General features: G+C 44.3%; 2 protein-coding genes and 1 long non-coding RNA gene across 6 annotated transcripts in view; 1 reads left to right on the top strand and 2 right to left on the bottom strand.

Moving 5' to 3' along the window:
• The window catches only part of LOC147031289 (uncharacterized), an 83,500-nt gene extending 82,805 nt beyond the window's left edge, over nt 1-695 (bottom strand). Inside the window, exon 1 of one of the 2 annotated variants that reach the window (XM_085861209.1) lies at nt 564-695. In XM_085861209.1, the coding sequence (XP_085717335.1) occupies nt 564-692 (129 nt within the window). In that variant the 5' untranslated portion in view covers nt 693-695. The remainder of the gene's footprint in view (nt 1-563) is intronic. The other variant, XM_085861214.1, reaches the window with a different exon arrangement.
• LOC147031288 (uncharacterized) overlaps nt 1-18,381 on the top strand; it is a 153,406-nt gene that overhangs the window by 120,087 nt on the left and 14,938 nt on the right. The gene's annotated exons all lie outside the window — the stretch shown is intronic.
• Nucleotides 7,904-18,381, bottom strand: part of ABCF1 (ATP binding cassette subfamily F member 1) — a 130,890-nt gene continuing 120,412 nt past the window's right edge. For all 3 annotated transcript variants that reach the window (XM_085861197.1, XM_085861191.1, XM_085861201.1), the window contains 4 exons: nt 16,690-16,858; nt 10,505-10,569; nt 8,910-8,982; nt 7,904-8,581 (listed from right to left, as the gene is read on the bottom strand). In XM_085861197.1, the coding sequence (XP_085717323.1) occupies nt 8,415-8,581; nt 8,910-8,982; nt 10,505-10,569; nt 16,690-16,858 (474 nt within the window). In that variant the 3' untranslated portion in view covers nt 7,904-8,414. The remainder of the gene's footprint in view (nt 8,582-8,909; nt 8,983-10,504; nt 10,570-16,689; nt 16,859-18,381) is intronic.

Here is an 18,381-nt window from a genome sequence, read left to right as displayed (position 1 = left end):
TAAAATTCCAGATTCACTTTCATACAGGTGATGAACACCGACTGGTGATCCACTCTTTCGGTGGAACCATTAAAAAGATCATCATAAGAATTCTTTGGCCATTTTGTCACACATTGAAAACGGAACAGCACTGTGGAGCACGTCCCTCCACCAGGCTGAACAGTGTACGTTTTGTCTGCCATTGATAGACGAGATCTTGATCTTAACCAAAATCCAATCGGCTTGTTATTCTCACCTCCCCAACTCGTCCATACATTTTTCAAATATCGTGCTACATATCATTTGTGGCCCAATCTCTCAATGATGAAGAATCAGTTGAATAATTAAATAATTCTCGTGTCCAGATCCATATTCAGATCTTCATCAAAATCGAATCGATTCGTCCTCATGAATCATGATACACACAACATGTCTCCCAAGTTTCGTCCGAATCCGTCCACAACTTTTTGAGATACCGTGACCACATACAAACATACAAGCAAGCACAGACAGACGGAGGTGAAAACATAACCCCCCGTCTGTCTACCTTCGGTAGTGGAGGTAACGAGACTTTTCAAACTTACATGAATGAGGACAATAAGTTGAAGTTTCCCCAAACGTTGAGTCGGTTCAAGCTGCTCGGGTCGCCCCGTTGACCAACGGCTCTGCGAACTAAATATAGAACGTTCGTCTGCTTCCATTAATAGATACATTTGTGCAACTAAACTTGGCTCTCACATAGAAGGAGAGCTTGAATGGGGTGGGGGGCACAAAACAACAGATACGACTACAAAACAATGACGTGTTATTCACATTAATAGCGACAATAATACATCTTTCTGGAGATAGATTTGAAATCTCCCAATTCAGTTTAACATTTGTCACAAGTTCAATACAATGACAGCAAAACAAAAGTCCATGTTGATTCCACATTCGAAGACCATCAGGGCACTCAGTAGAGCGCATATCTCCGCCAGGCTGAACAGTTTATGTTTTGCATCCCACTGGTGATAGGCCAGATGTAGATTCGGACATGAATGAAATTATCTTTCAATAGATGCATCTAATAAAACGGGCCCAAAGTTAATGTGACGTGTGACGTGAACAAGTGGGGTCCACACAAATCAGGAGAATCACTGATTTCATGAAAGGTGGTCAAGTTAGTTCAAAGTTTATAATAACCAAGTACCACTTGATGAACTTGATGCCATGTTTTGAGAATGGAGTTACGATAAGAATGAAAAGTGTACAAAACTGTACTTAAATATAAACAGTGATCGGCTTACGCAAAGATTGATGTTTCACCGTCATGTGCAAATTACAAGATACTTAATTAACCACAACACCAATTCCTGTTTCACACCACAATAACGAAGCCCTCATTGACCTGGAAACATATTTACACTCCTCCTAAGCAGCACAATAAGAGGTCAATTAAATAACAAGACACATTTTATTGGTTTGATTATGTGGGTTAGGGGACGTTATATGATTTGCAATATGGTGTACAGTATTGGCTTAAAATCACATCGAAATGTCTTCTGTCCATATGTTGTTTACTGTCATTTTTATAATGTGACTGAAGACGTGACGGAGGATTTTGTCTCCATACTGGTGTTCTGCAAACAGAAATAGCTTGTTTGCTGAACTGAAAGAGGCGGTGTCGAGAGATGGAGTTAAAACCCAAACAGCTCCCTTCCCTACTTGCCACACATACCTGTCCCCTCTGGTGCACGGTGGCAGCATTAAACTATAGTGATGGACTTCGTCTTGAGAAAGGGGGGAGGGGTGGGGTGCAGGGGAAGAGGGATATTGGAAGGTGGAGTCGAGGGACATTCTGGAAAAATGAAAGAACAATGGCAAACACCAAAAGAGGCTCATGATCTTTCTTCTTTTCACTTAACTACTAGAATGACGAGATTCAATCTCTCTTTCTCTTTCTCCCTGACTCCTCCTCTCACTCTCTTGACTACTTCTCTAACTCTCTCCCCCCTACCCCCTCCTCATACTATTTTTCACCAATCTCTCCTCTCACTCCTTATCTCACCCTCTCTCTTTCCACACCCACCCCTCCTCTTCCCTCTGTCTCTGCCTCCCACTCCTCTTCTCTTTCTCTCCCAATCCCTCTCTCTCTCCCACACCTCCTCTCTCTCCCTCCACTCCTCTCACTAGTCCCCCTACTCCTCCTCTCTCAACTACCCCTCCCCCTTCCTCATGCTTAACTCTTTTGCATCCCCTTCTCCATCTCTCTTCCTTCCTTCTCCCTCCGCTTCTATTCTTTTCCCAATCCTCACTTATTTTTCTCCTCTCATCCTACTGCTTTTGATTATAATGAAGAGGTATCCTTTTCTTAAGGTGGTCGTCTTCACCAGGGGAAAGAGAAAGAGAAAGAGAAAGAGAAAGAGAAAAAGGAAGAGAAAAGAAAGAGAAAAAGGAAGAGAAAAGAAAGAGAAAAAGGAAGAGAAAAGAAAAAGAAAGAGAGAAAGAAAGAGAAAAAGAGAGAGAAAGAGAGAAAGAAAAAGAAAGAGAGAAAGAAAAAGAAAGAGAGAAAGAAAGAAAGAAAGAAAAAGAAAGAAAAAGAAAGAAAGAGAAAGAAAGAAAGAAAAAGAGAGAGAAAGAAAAGAAAGAGAAAGAGAGCAGGAGAGAGAAAGAGAGAGAAAGAAAGAGAGAGAGAGAGAGAGAGAAAGAGAGAAAGAAAGAGAAAGAGAAAGAGAGAAAGAAAGAAGAGAGAAAGAGAGAAAGAAAGAGAAAAAGGAGAAAGAGAAAAAGAAAGAGAAAAAGGAAGAGAAAAAGGAAGAGAGAAAAAGAGAGAGAAAGGAAGAGAAAAAGGAAGAGAGAAAGAAAGAGAAAAAGGAAGAGAAAAAGGAAGAGAAAAGAGGGAGAAAGAAAGGGAAAAAGGAAGAGAAAAAGAGAGAGAAAGAGAAAGAAAGAGAGAGAAAAAGAGAAAGAGAGAAAGAAAGAGAGAAAGAAAGAGAGAAAGAAAGAGAGAAAGAAAAAGAGGAAGAAAAAGAAAAAGAGAAAGGATGAGTGATGTCATGGCAGAGGGTGGAGTCATCAGCAAATAGATAAAGAGGATTTTCAAGAGTCAGAAAGATCATTCATGAAGATCAGGAAAATGACTGGGCTCAGAACACTCCAGCTTTGACTTGGGGGCACTCCAGCTTTGACAGGGAGAGGAGATGAAAAGATTCCGTTGAGTAGCACATGTTGTCGATGAGAGTAGAGGAAGTCAGTAAGCCATTTGTGGAGTTGGCCTTTGATGCCATGGGCAGACAGTTTGGAGAGTAAGACAGGATGCCAGATTGTATCAAAAGCACAAGATATGTCCAGAGAGACTGCCCTGATCTCATGTCTGACCATTGTTGGGTGAGGAGAAGCAGGATGTCCAAGGTGGAGTGACCTGATCTGAATCTAAAATGTTGATCTGAGATGAGGTTGTTGAAGCAAAGGAAGGATTTGATATCAACTGCGATGATGGATTCCATGACCTTGCTGATGATTGGAAGTAAGCCGATTGGTGTCTTGTTAAGGGGATCAGTTTTTGCACCCTTTTAATGTAATGCATTGATGTCGGAGGATTTCCAAGCAGATGGAAGATGACCTAGCACAAATGATAAGGTGAAAAGGGCAGAGGCAGGATGTGCAAGAGCAGCAACACTTCAACTTGCAAAGCAAAATTATTTTTCCTATGAGCCCTAACAAATAGGAGTATAAGAGTCTCAAAGCTCATTATCTGGGTCCAGTACATAAATGTGGTACTCTTATTCTCCATGTCATTCCTACATGCAGCTGTACTTTCATGAACCATCATAACCTCTGTCCCCCCAAATGTGGGTACAGATCAAAAAGTCAATTCATTATGGCCTGCAGCTTCAAAATTATTGGAAAAATATTCAAAATTGGTGGCCATCTTGAATTTTCCTGCACTGCAGGAGTTATGGGAAAAATATAAAAGAGCTCCAAGGCTAAAATTCGTCAGTAGGACCCAAGAAAACTTTGTGCCAAATTTGGTTCCACGTAATGATAATTTTGTTGAGCCATCCTACTGTTCATGCTAATGTGAAAAGTATGTGATGTCCTATTTTTGACAGAGTTTGGGTGGGGCAAAGAAAGGATAGAGATGGGAGAGGGGGGTTAATGCTCGGCAGGGAGGGGGGGTTGTATACTTGTGGTTTGGAGTTGAGATTCGAAGAAGGGGGAGGGAAGAACAGAGAGCCGGAGTGGCTGTGCAGAGTTGGGAGAGGGAATTGAGGCTTTGAGGGAGGGGGTTGGGAATTGAGGTGGGAGGGAAGAGAGTTGGGAAAAGGGGGTTGGTGGACTTGCGTGTGGTTGGGGTGAGGACTTAGGTTTGGTGGGGGTTGAGGACTTGGAATTAGCAGGAGGAATTGAGAACTTGGGGTTGGCCGAGGAAGTTGAGGACTTGGGGTTGGGAGGGGGTTTGAGGACTTATTATGTGGAATTTCTGCAGGTCCCTGCTGGTAAACAAATAAATATCCCAAAGGCTTTTCTCCAAATAAAGGGAGTTACCAAAGTAACTGTTTGACTTTAACAGTGGAAATTTCTTCTCACCGTGTCTGGTGTTGGCTGAACGGTTAAGGTGGGTGGCTTAAGATCTTAGGGTCTTGAGTTCAAGCATGTCGTTCTGTTGAAATAACACCGGGTGGGATGACTCGGCCTGTCATCCTTTCGAGGTCGGCAAAATGAGTACCAGCTTACTGTTAACAGCGGGCATTGCATCAGCAGCACAGCAACACCCTCAGACAATGATGCCACACAGCAGCCTTGTGCTGCATCAGAAAGAAGTGAAAATTTCTTAGGCAAAGAAAAAAAAAATCAGTACGTGTACGAAATCTGGGTGCTTTTAATATCAGCCTCATCAAAAGCAACAGTTTGAAAGGAAGATTATTAAATAGTGCTCTGGAGAGCATTTTCCTTCCTGTGCAAGGAAACGGTGCAAGTGATAAATGCAAGGATCTATGCACACTTCCAAATTAGACCTGCACATGAACATTGACTGTTCTGAATCACCAGGTGGTCCAGAAAACTAAATCTGCACCAGGTTTTGGAAAATCTACATATGCCACATAAAATGTATATTTTTACAACAGTTATGCCCCCCCCCCCAATCTACATCTATCCCTCCCCCAACTCACAACCTCTGCTGAAATTATATGCATATATAATACTTTAAAAAATGCTTTGAAGGCTGATCAAGTGTCATATATTTTAAGATCCCAATATGTTAAAAAAAAAACAAGTATTGTGTAGTACACACTCTTCAACCATAAAAAAAAACAAAACCAAACATGTATGATTGAAAATGTAATTATTGAAAGACTGTTCCGGAGTTAATTTCAAGTACCTCTTTGGCACGAGGGATGTGTAGAACAACTGATTGTAAGTTTCCACGTGGCGTAGTTGCCTCAAGCAATAATCGTTCAGCACGTGCAACGCATTCATCCTGAGATTTTTCGAGCTGGCATGAAGCATTCTGAGCAAATTAGGAAGCCTTTCTGTAACACCAGCATATGGATCATCCCAAAAAATATACTGATTACATTCTTTAACTGGAAAATTCATAGAATACCCAACTCCACGCAGTCTTGAGAAAATAAAAATAAAAAAAACACATTGGAAGTGTCTGCAAGTGGCAAATTTGATTGGTCGAGAAGATGTAAAACGCTGTGAAATTTTGTCCAAGTACTGCTAAACTAAAGGGTTTTGAAAGTGACAAGAAGGTGATTTGTGTTCTACAGTGTGCAAGGATATAGTTCAATTCAAATAACATAAAGAGTTTAAAGGTTGTAGAATGTTTTTTTTTTTTGGAAGTTTACCACCGTTGATGCAGCATCTTTTATAGCACTTTAAATTAGTTACTAGTGACTGGTGTTTGTGTCCTTTATGATGTCCTCAACAGTAAGCTTCCTGTTTGGAATGACTTTTCAATTTCGTTTGACTGACAGACTGAAAATATCATCTGACTCCTCTGCGCATGCGTGATCCGGATGAGATTCCGTACAATTCACCAAATTTAGAGCCAAAGTACTGCTAAACTACAGGTTTGTGTTCCGATTCATGTTCTTAAGTAGTTCCTTGATCATAAACTGACGTTTGTCGGCAGAGACAGACAGAAAACATGAACCAACTGCTTCACGTGTGTGGGGAACAATCCATTTCAATGCCGCGTCTTTCATAAAATGACAGGAATTCTCATCATTGGACACCTTCAAGTAGGATGTTCCATGAGCCATGTTGTAAAGCTCTGATGTGAGGAGAGAACCTATTTCTGGCCTCAGAAGACACCATCAAGCCACTTGATCAACAAGAGATATGCTAAGACGTGGATGCCCCAGGATAACTTTCTCTCTTTCAGGACCAATAAATTTACATGATCCAACCTAAGCAATAAGTTTCAAACTGGCTATAGCGCTCCAAACACACTCCCTTGACCTCACAGGATAAGTGTCAACAACATCTTGAGGCATCTCTGTCACCATTTACTATTTAGCTTCGAAGACTTGAACCGCAACACATCCAAGCACACTTTGCCAGTGGTCAAATCAGCATGCCCAATGGACATGGAGACAACGGGCAAGTGTTATGTTTAGTGACAAATTCAGCTTTCTCCTTAAAAGGCATGACTGCCGTGCACAGGTCTCCAGAAGATGCAATGAGCAATATGCTCATGTTTCCGGGAAGCCATAAATTTTGGACAATGAAGTGTCATGATGTGTGGTTGTATTGCTGAAACCTTTCGCACCAACCTGATCCACATCCATGGCAATCTGATGACAGATCGATATATTAATGAGATATCTTAAAGGATGCGTTTCAAACCCTTCAACAACATGGTCCAGGAATCATCTTCATGCATGATAATGCTCCTGCACAGAGGGCCATTCGAACAAGGAATGTTCTTTTGAATGCCAATGTTAATGTCATGACACCCTGGCCTGCCACCTCGCAATATTTAAATCCAATTGAGCATTTCTGGGATGTCATAGATTGTCACGTTGAAACCTTGCCAAGACAGAGTTGGAACAGGTGCCGATTCGGGCATTTCACAGGCTCAGGTCTGAATGCTCATGGTCAACGTGACAACGATTGAAATTAGGTGATTATTGTGGATGAAGGTAGACATAAGGGGTGTTGAGATAGTTTTCACATAAGGATCCAATGTGGAAGTAACATTCGGCACAATGCTACATTATGTAATTAGGTGACATTATGTAATCATTATGTAATTAGGTTAAATGAAATGGACATTTAATTATTTAACATTAATCTCTGCCACAGGTTTGCACCTCATCTGCTCCCTATGATGTCACAAATAAATCCCATCAACAACAATCACATATTCGGTTTTTATGGCAGAGAATGTGTAACATTAAAATATTACTGAACTATTTTAACCAGGACTGCAACATCATTAATAAGGTTTTAAATGCTCACACCTTGATGTGTTATCAATTATTTTAAGTATTTCCACAAAGATGCACCATCGATTCGGTGTTTGAAAATGAAAATTTGTCAGAAAAGCAACCGGGCTGGCAAGATAATAAGACGTGTGTGCACTCACCTCTGAGCTGTTTCACCTGTGTTTGTATCCCGACCAAGCGATAAACCGGCATTCTGGTGTTTTGCAGCCAAGGTGAGGCATAAATATGTGTGCCGCCCTCAGATGGATGTTGAACTGGGCGTCCCATCTACCAGCATTATTTGGTGGAAGTTAATTATCCAGCGGTGTCCTGAGTAAAGAGCAGGCGAGCTTTAACCGGCACCAATGCCAAATCCAAATTCCTGCTTTAACCTTCAGTGGGCCGTACGAAGATGTACACCCCTGCAAGAACTGAGGCTAACCCACAGCCATGTGCTGCTTACGTACGATGATGACTAAGAGCAACTGATTCAATCAAATACAAAATATGTTTCAAAAACTCATTTTTACTTTCAAACATCCCCAGAGTGCATCTCTGTGCAGATACTGATTATTATAACAGAGCAAAATATGATAATTTTAAAGATTTATTCCTAATATTGCAGAATTGGTGAAAATAATTGTACTATCACAACTATTTTTGCATCCGCGTGTGAGGCGTGGACAAAACACCGATTCATGATTCTTATTCGTGTAACAATTAGGCTTTTAAGAATTTACAATTTACGCTCCAATTAATTTATTTTCCATCATTTCCACCAACATTATTTCCCACAGCAGTACATCTCTTTTTTTGTCTCAAATACACTACAAATAACCCACTCTTCCCTTTCACTGAAATGGTTGCAAGTTCTCATGGTTACAGCCACAGTGAAATGACACTTGCACTTGTTTTTTTTATTGTCCTTGCAACATGTTCATTACCAAATCAAACTTTCATTCCCCCACCACCAAGTTTTCAGACAATGAGAAAGGCATTCATTTGCATCTTGGCTTTTCATAATTTTCGTTCGGATGCATTCTTCTCCCCCAAGGCGTCCAGAACTTCATTCCGATAGTCATAGAAATCGCCGTCAACTTGTGCCACTCCATTTTTCTCAACAACCCAGAGTGTGCATGTAGTCTCTGTTAGCAAACGGGCATCATGGCTCACCACAACCACACCTGCATCGACGAAAATATGAAGATATAAACTTTAGCAGGACCAACACCACAACATACAATAATACAAATGAAGCAAGCAAAATAATGTGGGTTAAAAAAACATAATAATAATAAAAAAAAAAGATGGAAGGAGATGCGTGGGGTGGGGAGAAGAGGGCACACATTTGAGGAAAAGCTGGGTATGGGTGGGGGCATTTGTAAGGGGAAAAGTGGGAGAAGGAACATGCTAGGCAATGAGGTACAATGCCAGTAGGTGTGATAGTCAAGGAAGATGTAGTGGTGCACACACATTAAGGCATAGGTGGTGGTGTCACCAGCAGTGGCATACCTCCTTTGTAGTCATTGATGGCATCTGCCAATGCATCTATTGATTCAATGTCCAAATTGTTGGTTGGTTCATCCTACAGAAAGGTAACAGAAAAACATATGTTACAATTCAAAAAGGTTAGCCTGGCTATCATACAAAGTCCAAGCTCCGTTTCCAATTTAACCTCGAGAGTAAATAGAACACCTTAACCCAAAGTCTTGAGAAAGAGAGAGAGGAAAAAAAAAGATGTGGAAAGGGTCTTTTGAAACTCTTGCTTGTTGAGTTTCCGAGCACTATCTACAACTTCCTACGAGGTGCCATTTTGTCTGAGAAAACGAGTGGCAAATTTGATTGGGCATGATGACGTAAAGATCAACAGGGCTGGCAGGATATTTTGTCCAAGTACTGACTGCTAAAGGGAAGGCTTTTGAAAGCACCAATAAAGTGATTTGTGTTCTCCAGTGTTCAAGTACTGTATAAAATTCAATTGAAATAAAATAAAGATTTTAAAGGCTGGAGGAAAAACATTTTGGAGGTTTGCTGCCATTGATGTTGTGTCTTTTACACAACCTTATTTAACACGTACATTACTTATCCGTGCCTGTTGTTTGTGTCCTTTATGACGTCGCTAGTAATTTCCTGTTAGCAAACGGGTTTGCGTTCCAGTTTCGCAATTTGGTTAAAAAAGACAGTAATTTCCTGTTTGGAATGATTTTCAATTTTGAATGCCAGACAGGCAGACAGAGTAAAACAATTGTCTCTCTTCTCTGCGCATGTGTGATCGGGACGAGATTCCGTACAATTTGCCAAATTCAGAGCCAAATTAATACTAAACTGCAGGCTCGTGTTCCGATTCGTGCTCTGCAGTGTTGAAAACATAAAATTCAATTGGAATCAAGTTGTTCCTTGATCATAGACCGACGTCTGTAGGCAGACAGACATACAGACAGACAAAGTGAACCAATTGCTTCAACCCACATTTCGCTTCGCACATGTGGAGTACATATGCAGGTAAATTATATGTATACAGGTATTGGTGTAAGATACCAAGCAAAATAAAAGAAAGACAAGGGAAGTGAAAATGGAAATTCTGGACTGAAAAAAGTTCAGACATGAACAGTAAAAATGTACCAAGTAGGACAGCACAGCATCATAGAATAGATTTTGTACTCCATTGAAATTGAATCGTCTATGGTCAAGGAACAACTTGATTCTAATTGAATGTTACGTTTTGAACACTGCAGAGCACGAATCGGAACACGAGCCTGCAGTTTGGTAAACATGTAAATCAAAGTATTTCTGGGTCGTCAAAAGTATAAAATGAATTCTTAAAGCCAAATTAGACTGGGAAATGTTATGTTTCTTCCATTTAACAGAACCTATCACATGGATTTGCAAATACAGCTAACATGAAACGATTCAATTTCATTGGAGTACAAAATCTATTCTATGATAGCATCCTAAGTAACATATATGGCGCTCGTAGTGGGAGCTGGTATAAATCACAATGCGTTCAGAAAGATGATCAAGAACAGTAAATACTGTTGAGCAGAACTGCTGGAAGAGCATCAAAATATTCTGTGTTTCATATTCTGCATTTTCCCCCAAATTCTCACCAGAATGAGGATGTCAGGCTGTCTGCATGAAAGCTCTGCAAAAAGTACTCGTGCTTTCTGCCCACCTGGAAGGACATGCAGGAGGAACGTCACAGGATAGAAGCATTGTCAGTGGAAATTAAGTGGAAAATATACCATCAGAGATGGGGAATCCCCCGCCATTGAATGAAAAAGGTCATACATATTCCAGATAATGAGGGAGATGAATTGGAAACAAGACACCATTTGGTCATCATCTCGAAAAAGTTCCCCTGGGGTGAGGAACGGAGTAACCAAAACGAATTGAAATCAGATAAGCGGTTTTCCATTTATTACAAAAAACATTTTTTTCAAGATGGCCGCCCCAGTCGGCCATCTTGGATCCGGCCACGCCCAAAATCAATAGGGTTCTTCCTTTACAGGTGGCACATGTGTGACCCAAATTTCAAATCGATATGGCGAACAGTTTATGAGTTATCGCATTCACAGCTATAAATCAGGCATGAGAGTGAGTCTAAAAAAAATTAGCTGAAAAAAAAATGATGGGCCGAGGCGGAAAATTTTTTAGGCCGGGGTTTGGGGGCCGCCCAGGCCCCCGAACGCTAAAGGTTCCAGGTGTTCTCACCTGCATTCTACTGCATTTCCTGGTCCCTTTTAAGAGGATTGTGTATAGTGTTGTCCTTGTTAACAGGGTAAAAGCACTGAAGACAATCATTGAAGACATGAAATTCATCTTGCAAATTATTAATCAATGTTGTAATGTAAATTGTTGTCAAAATTCATTGTACAAATCATGAATCAATCTGTAGGATAATCTTCTTTCATTGTCTTTCTAGCAAATTAAACAAAGTTGACAATAATTGATACCAAGTTGCATAATAAGTGGACAATAATTGATACCAAGTTGCATAATAAGTGGACAATAATTGATACCAAGTTGCATAATAAGTTTGCCTAACAAGTTGACAATAATTGATAACAAGTTGCACTAAAAGTTTGTATAATAAGTTCACAATTGGTAACACTGTTGCATCCACTAGTTGTTGAGTTCTTGAGTCGATAATGTCGACAGGCGCCTAACCACTGAACATTGTTCACTTCTTTGTCTTTTGGTTCAGGTTGTGCTTTTTCTTGCTTGCACGTTGGTGGGAAAGTCTTGCCTTCTTTGCAGCCTTCTCAGTCAGTTCTTTGGTCTTGCGCTTGGTCAACTTACCGAGAGCAGCTGCACCCACTTCTCGTCTTCTTTCTTCTTCTTTGTCCCTCCTGTCTGCCAGTTCTGCCTTGAAGGTTTTGTAGGCTCCCCTCATGTTCTTGCACAGGTCTCGGTCTATGGGACTGTGCAGTTTGTCAGTCCTACTGTAGTACTCCACCGCAGTTTTTCCTGATGATCGAAGATTGTACTTGACACCCATCACTGCGCTGTAGGTCTCCATGTTTAGTTGGTGTGATCTGACATCCAAGACATCTCCCATGAGATTGAAGGCACTCTCAACTTGTGGCGCATGGAAGCAGGACAGCAGAGCCTTCACCATTCTTGAGAGAAGGGGGTACTTTCCACCTTCAAAGATCTTGGTCCACCAGTCGTCGATGCGAGCAGACTCATCTTCCTGAGCTGGTGGCAGACTAGAGTCGATCTGGAAACTCCGAACCTCCAGTTCAAAGGCATCACATTCCTCTGGTTCAAGGACATTTGTCACCAGGCATGGCAACTTCAGGAGCTGCTCCTGGCTGACAGTGTGCCCTCTGCTGAGTGGATCAATTGCTGAGGCACTTCTGAGGACAGCATTATGCAGGGGCATTTTCTTCTGGAGGTACTTTCCACATGTCACATAGGCCTTCTCCACACTCTGCAAGAAGTCATGCACTTCTCCATCTCCACTACGGGCAGTGTTGACAATCTCAGACACACCAACTCCAAGAAACACCTTCTTCACTTGTAGCAGGTTGGCTTTCTCATCCAGGTCGAGGGTCTGAAGTCTCTTGCCTGAGGATGGCAGCTTCTCAGGTTTGACAAAGCAGGCCATAAACTCTCGGACAAGGTCCACCTGCTGGTCATTGAGCTTGTGGATCAGTGGGGCCTTCATCTCAAACAGGAGGACGTACTTCTTCAGCAGCGGGAACACTGATGTATATAACATCAATATCGGTCTCATCAATTTCTTCTTGTGGAAGACTCACTGCAGTATACGCTCCTTTCGTGCCTTGCCATCTTTGGTCATATTCTTCTTCTTCAGAACATCATGGATCTGGCATATTCTCTCCTTGGCTTTTGTCTAAGTGCCTGCGATGGTAGACCTCCACAACCCGTGACAAGGAGTGTGTGCGATCAGCTTGAGAGAGGAAGCCAAAGTAGAAGACAACAAAGGCATCCCACAGCCGCAGAGTGTCAACACTGACATCATACACAGAGAGCCACCTGTGACTGACATACCGCTCTGGCATGGTATACCTGACACCAACCAGCCCACAGATTTCCTGCAAGAACTGCTTTAAGTCAGGTGACCACTTGAAGTCATTGTAGATGTCAGAGAGCATGCGCTCTGCAAAGTTGTCGAATGGGTCGCTCAGCTTCTTGGACGCATTGTGAGCATGGTGACAGGAGTCCCCATCTATGTCCAACATGTGTGGGGCATTGTTTTCTCTGATGCGAACTTCGACTCCTGACTTGGATCCCCGCATGACTGAGCAGGAGTCCATGAGGATGGATATGCAGTTCTTACACAGTAGCTCATACTTCTTCAACAAGTCAACCAGTTCCTGGTGCAACGAGGCACTGTCCACTTTGATCACAACAAGGGACTCTAGATGCTGCACTATGACCTGCTTATGCAGTGGGCTGTAGTAACTGGCCAGGACACACAAGACCCTCTGATGGTTTGTGCTTGTTGACTCATCAATGTTCAGAGAGAAGTATTCCCTCTGCAGTGCTGATATCAACTGGTGATGTACGGTATGTCCTAGTCCAAACCTAAGCTTGTAGGAAGCAGATGTCCTGTCCATTGTGAGCTGACCAAGGGCCTTTGCATCCAGGTTGAGTGCTTTGGCCAGGCTTAACAGTTCAGGCGCAAGGCTGAATGGTAGGGAATGCTGTGCGAGGAAGGCAAGGACCATGGCTTCAGCATTAGATACCCTGTCACCTATTGGTACAGCAGGCATCGGTGTACAGGGGATGGGGGCAGTAGAAGCAGCAGTGCAAGAGGTAGCAGAAGGTGAGGAAACACCTGGAGAAAAAGCAAAACCCAAAGCCAATGCAGAGTAAAAAAAAGAAAAGCCAATCACCATTTATAATACGTGCTTCGGGAAGTGAATACAGTGACCGGTACAGTGATTACACTAAGCCTCAGACTATTAGTCATTGCCAGGTGCTATTGGTGGTAAACAAGATTGACCCAATTCTGAGTTGTGGCTTGCTTGCCAATTAACATAATTTATTACTGTAGTGAAAGTGCACCACACCTAATAGCTTACCGTAACCCTAATAATCCTAACTATATCACCCCATGCATTTTTAGTCCTTGCACTCACCCAATGCAGCCAATGGCAGGTGTTGTATTGGACGTGGAATAAATGAGTGAAATGCAGTTCAATCTGTTTGTATATTTTACGTCCACCACTGAAGGTGAAGGAGGTTATGTTTTCACCCCTTTATGTCTGCTTGTTTGTGTACAGGATATCTCAAAAAGTTTTGGACGGATTTGGATGAAACTCGGTGGGCAGGTTGGGTGTGTGACCATGACAAACTGATTTGATTTTGTTGAAGATCCGAATTCAGATCTGACTACTACAATTTCTTAAGTGATTCTTCACCATTGAGAGATAGGGCTCAAAAAACGATATATAGCACGATATCTCAAAAATGTATTGGGCCAGATATGTTCTCGTGGATCAGGCATTACAGGGCGGAGGTATGTGCTCTACCGAGTGCCCTTCTAGTTATTGTTGTGAAAATTAAAAAAAAAAAAAGGGAATAGTGTCACATATCTGAAGATGATGTCCAGGTCATGGACAAAAAATGGAAACACCTGTAAATGAGGGACACCAAATATATTGAAAGAAACAGCTTCCACAAAGGTGTGGCCCATGTGTTAATCAAGCAAATAACATCCCAGCATGCTTCGGGTCATGTACAAAAATGCTGCACAGGTCTGGTTACCTATAATTATGGCAGGCATGGCTGCAAGAGGCGACCTGAGTGACTTTGAAAGAAGAGTGGCATGTTCGTTAGGAGCTTCAGTGACAAAGACAGCATGATTTGCTGATGTTTCACGAGCAACGGTGTCCACGGTGATGTCGGCACGGAACTCCGAGGGAAAGACATCATGAGCAAAGGGTAACAGTGGGTGGAAGAACATACTCTAGGATTGTGATATCTGCATTAATTTGATGTAAAAGGTAAAGCAGGTGAGCAACTCCAGAGCAATTGATTGTAAATTTCAAACTGGGGCAATAAAGAGGAGCCACTTTCATCAAAAACAGTCCACCGAGAACTCCACAGAGCGGGATACCATAGTCGGGTTGCAGTGCACAAACCGCTCGCTCTTCACACCTGGAAATGCACGTTTACGAGTCCAGTGGTGCAAAGACCGAGGACTACCAAGCAGTGGAGACCACTAATGTGATGTGGTCAGATGAATCATCCCTCATCATGTTCTCGACAAATGGACGAGTGCACTTGCAGTGCAAATCTAAAGGACTATACAACCTTGAGTGCTCGATTCTGACAGTGAAGGCACGAGACGAGACAAGATGAGAGTCGGGAGCAGGGAGATGAGACGGGAGTCAGGGGGGAGGGGAGTTGAGAGCCCAGGGGTGGGGAGAGGAGATGCTCTCATGGGGGGGGGGGACACGATGGGGTATGGGGAAGGGGGGGTACGAGAGCCCAGGTCGTGGAGGGGGAAAGACAAGAGCATGGGAGGGGAGACGAGACAAGAGTCATGGGCAAGATGAGGGTCGGGATCTGGGGATAAGACGAGAGTCTGGGGTCTGGGGGCGAGATTAGACAAGAGTCTGGGGTCTGGGGGGTGCGAGATGAGACGAGAGTCGGGGCAGGGGGAGACGAGGTGAGAGTCTGGGGTGGAGACTAGACGAGATGAGTCAATGGAGGGGGCAGGGGATGAAACGTGAGTCGTTGGAGGGGTATGAGACTAGAGCCCGGGGCGGGGAGATGACATGAGATCATGGGTTGGGGGGGGGGAGGAACGACAAGAGCCCGGGGAACACACGACAAGGGGCCGGGGAGCGGAAGGAGACATGACAAGAGCGCGGGGAACGGGAGGGAGACATGACAAGAGCATGGGGAAAGGGGGGGTGAGACATGATGAGAGCCTGGGGAATGGGGGTGAAGACAGCGAGAGTTTGGAGAGGTGGAGAATAGATGAGACGACAGCCCTGGGAGGAAGACGAGAATACGAGACGAGAGACTGGGTAGGGGGGGAAGACGAAACGAGAGCCAGGGGAGGAGGGAAGGGAGATGAGACGAGTCTGGCGTGTGGGGAGGGACGAGATGAGAGTCTGGTGCAGAGGGTGGAGACGAGAGTCTGGTGCAGAGGGTGGAGACGAGAGTCTGGTGCAGAGGGTGGAGACGAGAGTCTGGTGCAGAGGGTGGAGACGAGAGTCTGGTGCAGAGGGTGGAGACGAGAGTCTGGTGCAGAGGGTGGAGACGAGAGTCTGGTGCAGAGGGTGGAGACGAGAGTCTGGTGCAGAGGGTGGAGACGAGAGTCTGGTGCAGAGGGTGGAGACGAGAGTCTGGTGCAGAGGGTGGAGACGAGAGTCTGGTGCAGAGGGTGGAGACGAGAGTCTGGTGCAGAGGGTGGAGACGAGAGTCTGGCGCAGAGGGTTGGGACGAGAGTCTGGCGCAGAGGGTGGAGACGAGAGTCTGGCGCAGAGGGTGGAGACGAGAGTCTGGCGCAGAGGGTGGAGACGAGAGTCTGGCGCGGAGGGTGGAGACGAGAGTCTGGCGCGGAGGGTGGAGACGAGAGTCTGGCGCGGAGAGTGGAGACGAGAGTCTGGCGCGGATAGTGGAGACGAGAGTCTGGCGCGGAGAGTGGAGACGAGAGTCAGGGTCGGGAAAATGAGAGTTGGTGGTGGGTGAGGGGAGGAAACGAGAGTGGGAAGAGAGATTGGGGGGGTTGAGGAGTGGTGCGGAGAAGAGGGTGAGGATGGGTGGGGTATAGGGGGAGACAGACTCCATAATACTGCATAATCACCAGACAACTTTGCGATGAGGAGGGTGTGTGCATGGCTCTCCAATCCAAATCTTCCCAAACATTTTCGAGCATCTTGATAGGGCAGATTAAAACATCGTTGCAGGTACTCCACTGGCGTTTCTTTCATTTCCAACTGTTCTGCATACTGCTGGTTGAAGTAGCCCAGTTTCTAGTTGAGGGAGAAAGGGGTGGTCAAGGAGGTTGGGGCACAGCAGAATAATGATAAAAACAAAGCAAAGAAGTTAGAAGATAAAAGTAAATATATTGTGATGGAAATATATTGTGACATTGTGTATATACAGGAAATATACTGTGACGGTTCTGGGAACTGAGACCCCAAGGAAATGGCACACAACATGTAGCAGTTCCCCAGGTAGTTGTTTTGTTACTACTTGTTCCAGATAGGTTACAAAGGGAATATGTGTTGTGAGGGATTGGTTTGTTTTTTTTCTCATTCTTCCCCATTTTCTTCTCGACACACAATCCTCCACTCGCACAACCGAGCAGACGCGACCAGCAGCCGAATTTGCATATGCACGACAAAAACTGTTTGAATCTGCTCATCACAACCAAACTGCCATTTCCACCACAATAGCCTTCTTCACCACAATGCGAGAGATAACCAGTGTGCCTGCTCCAAATACACACCAGGCTTTATTTACATTCAAACACCACAATTCAAGCTCGCCTTTCCAGCCTTGTTCCAGATCCACATTGCTATCACCCAACGACGACGCTTCAACTCCACAATCACACCAACCTCATTCGTCTCACCACGACCCACTGCCTTCCTGCACCTCGGGGCCATCATCTCGCCTCGCCCACGGACACCTTTGGTTCACACATGGACCCAAGTCTGGCACCGTTACAAACGGAGCCTTTCACATCAAGGTGCAAGTGTGCGCTTGTTATTCCTTCACGTTCCTCTATCAACAAGTACCGCCCTGCTATCCAGCAAGCCATTCACGCCCATCCTGGGCGTTCGAGCGACACATGGTGACTGCTGCACGTCGGCCCCATGTTGAGTCGGGAACTGATGTTCGCTGCACAGTTGGAGGACAAACGAAGGCGATTTCAGTACAGCAACCTCACGGAGAGGGTGACGTCTGGACCGGAGCGCGTCTGGACCAATGACCACTCAGAGGAAAGAGGGTGGTGTGTGATACCCATGTTCCCAGGAACCACTCCCACAAGAGGTGGGGATTCAGCATTGACCCCCCCCCAAACTCCATTTCCCTCTCCCTCCCACGCGGCCTTTAAATACGGATGCTGGTCACGGGGGGAGGGGGGGTGAGTTATTTGGCTGGAGAGAATTACAAGGAGAGCCTCTGAAGCGAAAGAGGTGGTGGTGGTTGCTGCGGGATGGGGCAATTATTCCACAGTTCGTGGATGTTTGCAGCTGCAAGGAACAAAATGGAATGGAACGCTGAGGAAGCAGACCAAGCAGTATGGATGCAGTATTGGGCAAGAGGCGAAATCAGCAATCGTAGAAGATAGTTAGTTCTCAATCTCACACATTCTTTCTCTCTTTTCCAACTCGTCTACTGTGGACGCACAAGAGTTATCAGCGAGGGCAAAGCTCGAAGAACTGCTCTTTTTAGAGCGACCACTGACTCGCGCCCTATCTTTCTTGCTCTATGCACCAACATTGCATCTCACTCACACCTCTTCATTGCGCACCCAAGCAACCAC

Source organism: Eptatretus burgeri, chromosome 2 (assembly GCF_056783735.1).
Source record: "Eptatretus burgeri isolate ZD-2024b chromosome 2, Ebu_testis_v1, whole genome shotgun sequence".
In the NCBI taxonomy this organism is placed as follows: domain Eukaryota; kingdom Metazoa; phylum Chordata; class Myxini; order Myxiniformes; family Myxinidae; genus Eptatretus; species Eptatretus burgeri.
This window is presented reverse-complemented; position numbering and strand designations above follow the sequence as displayed.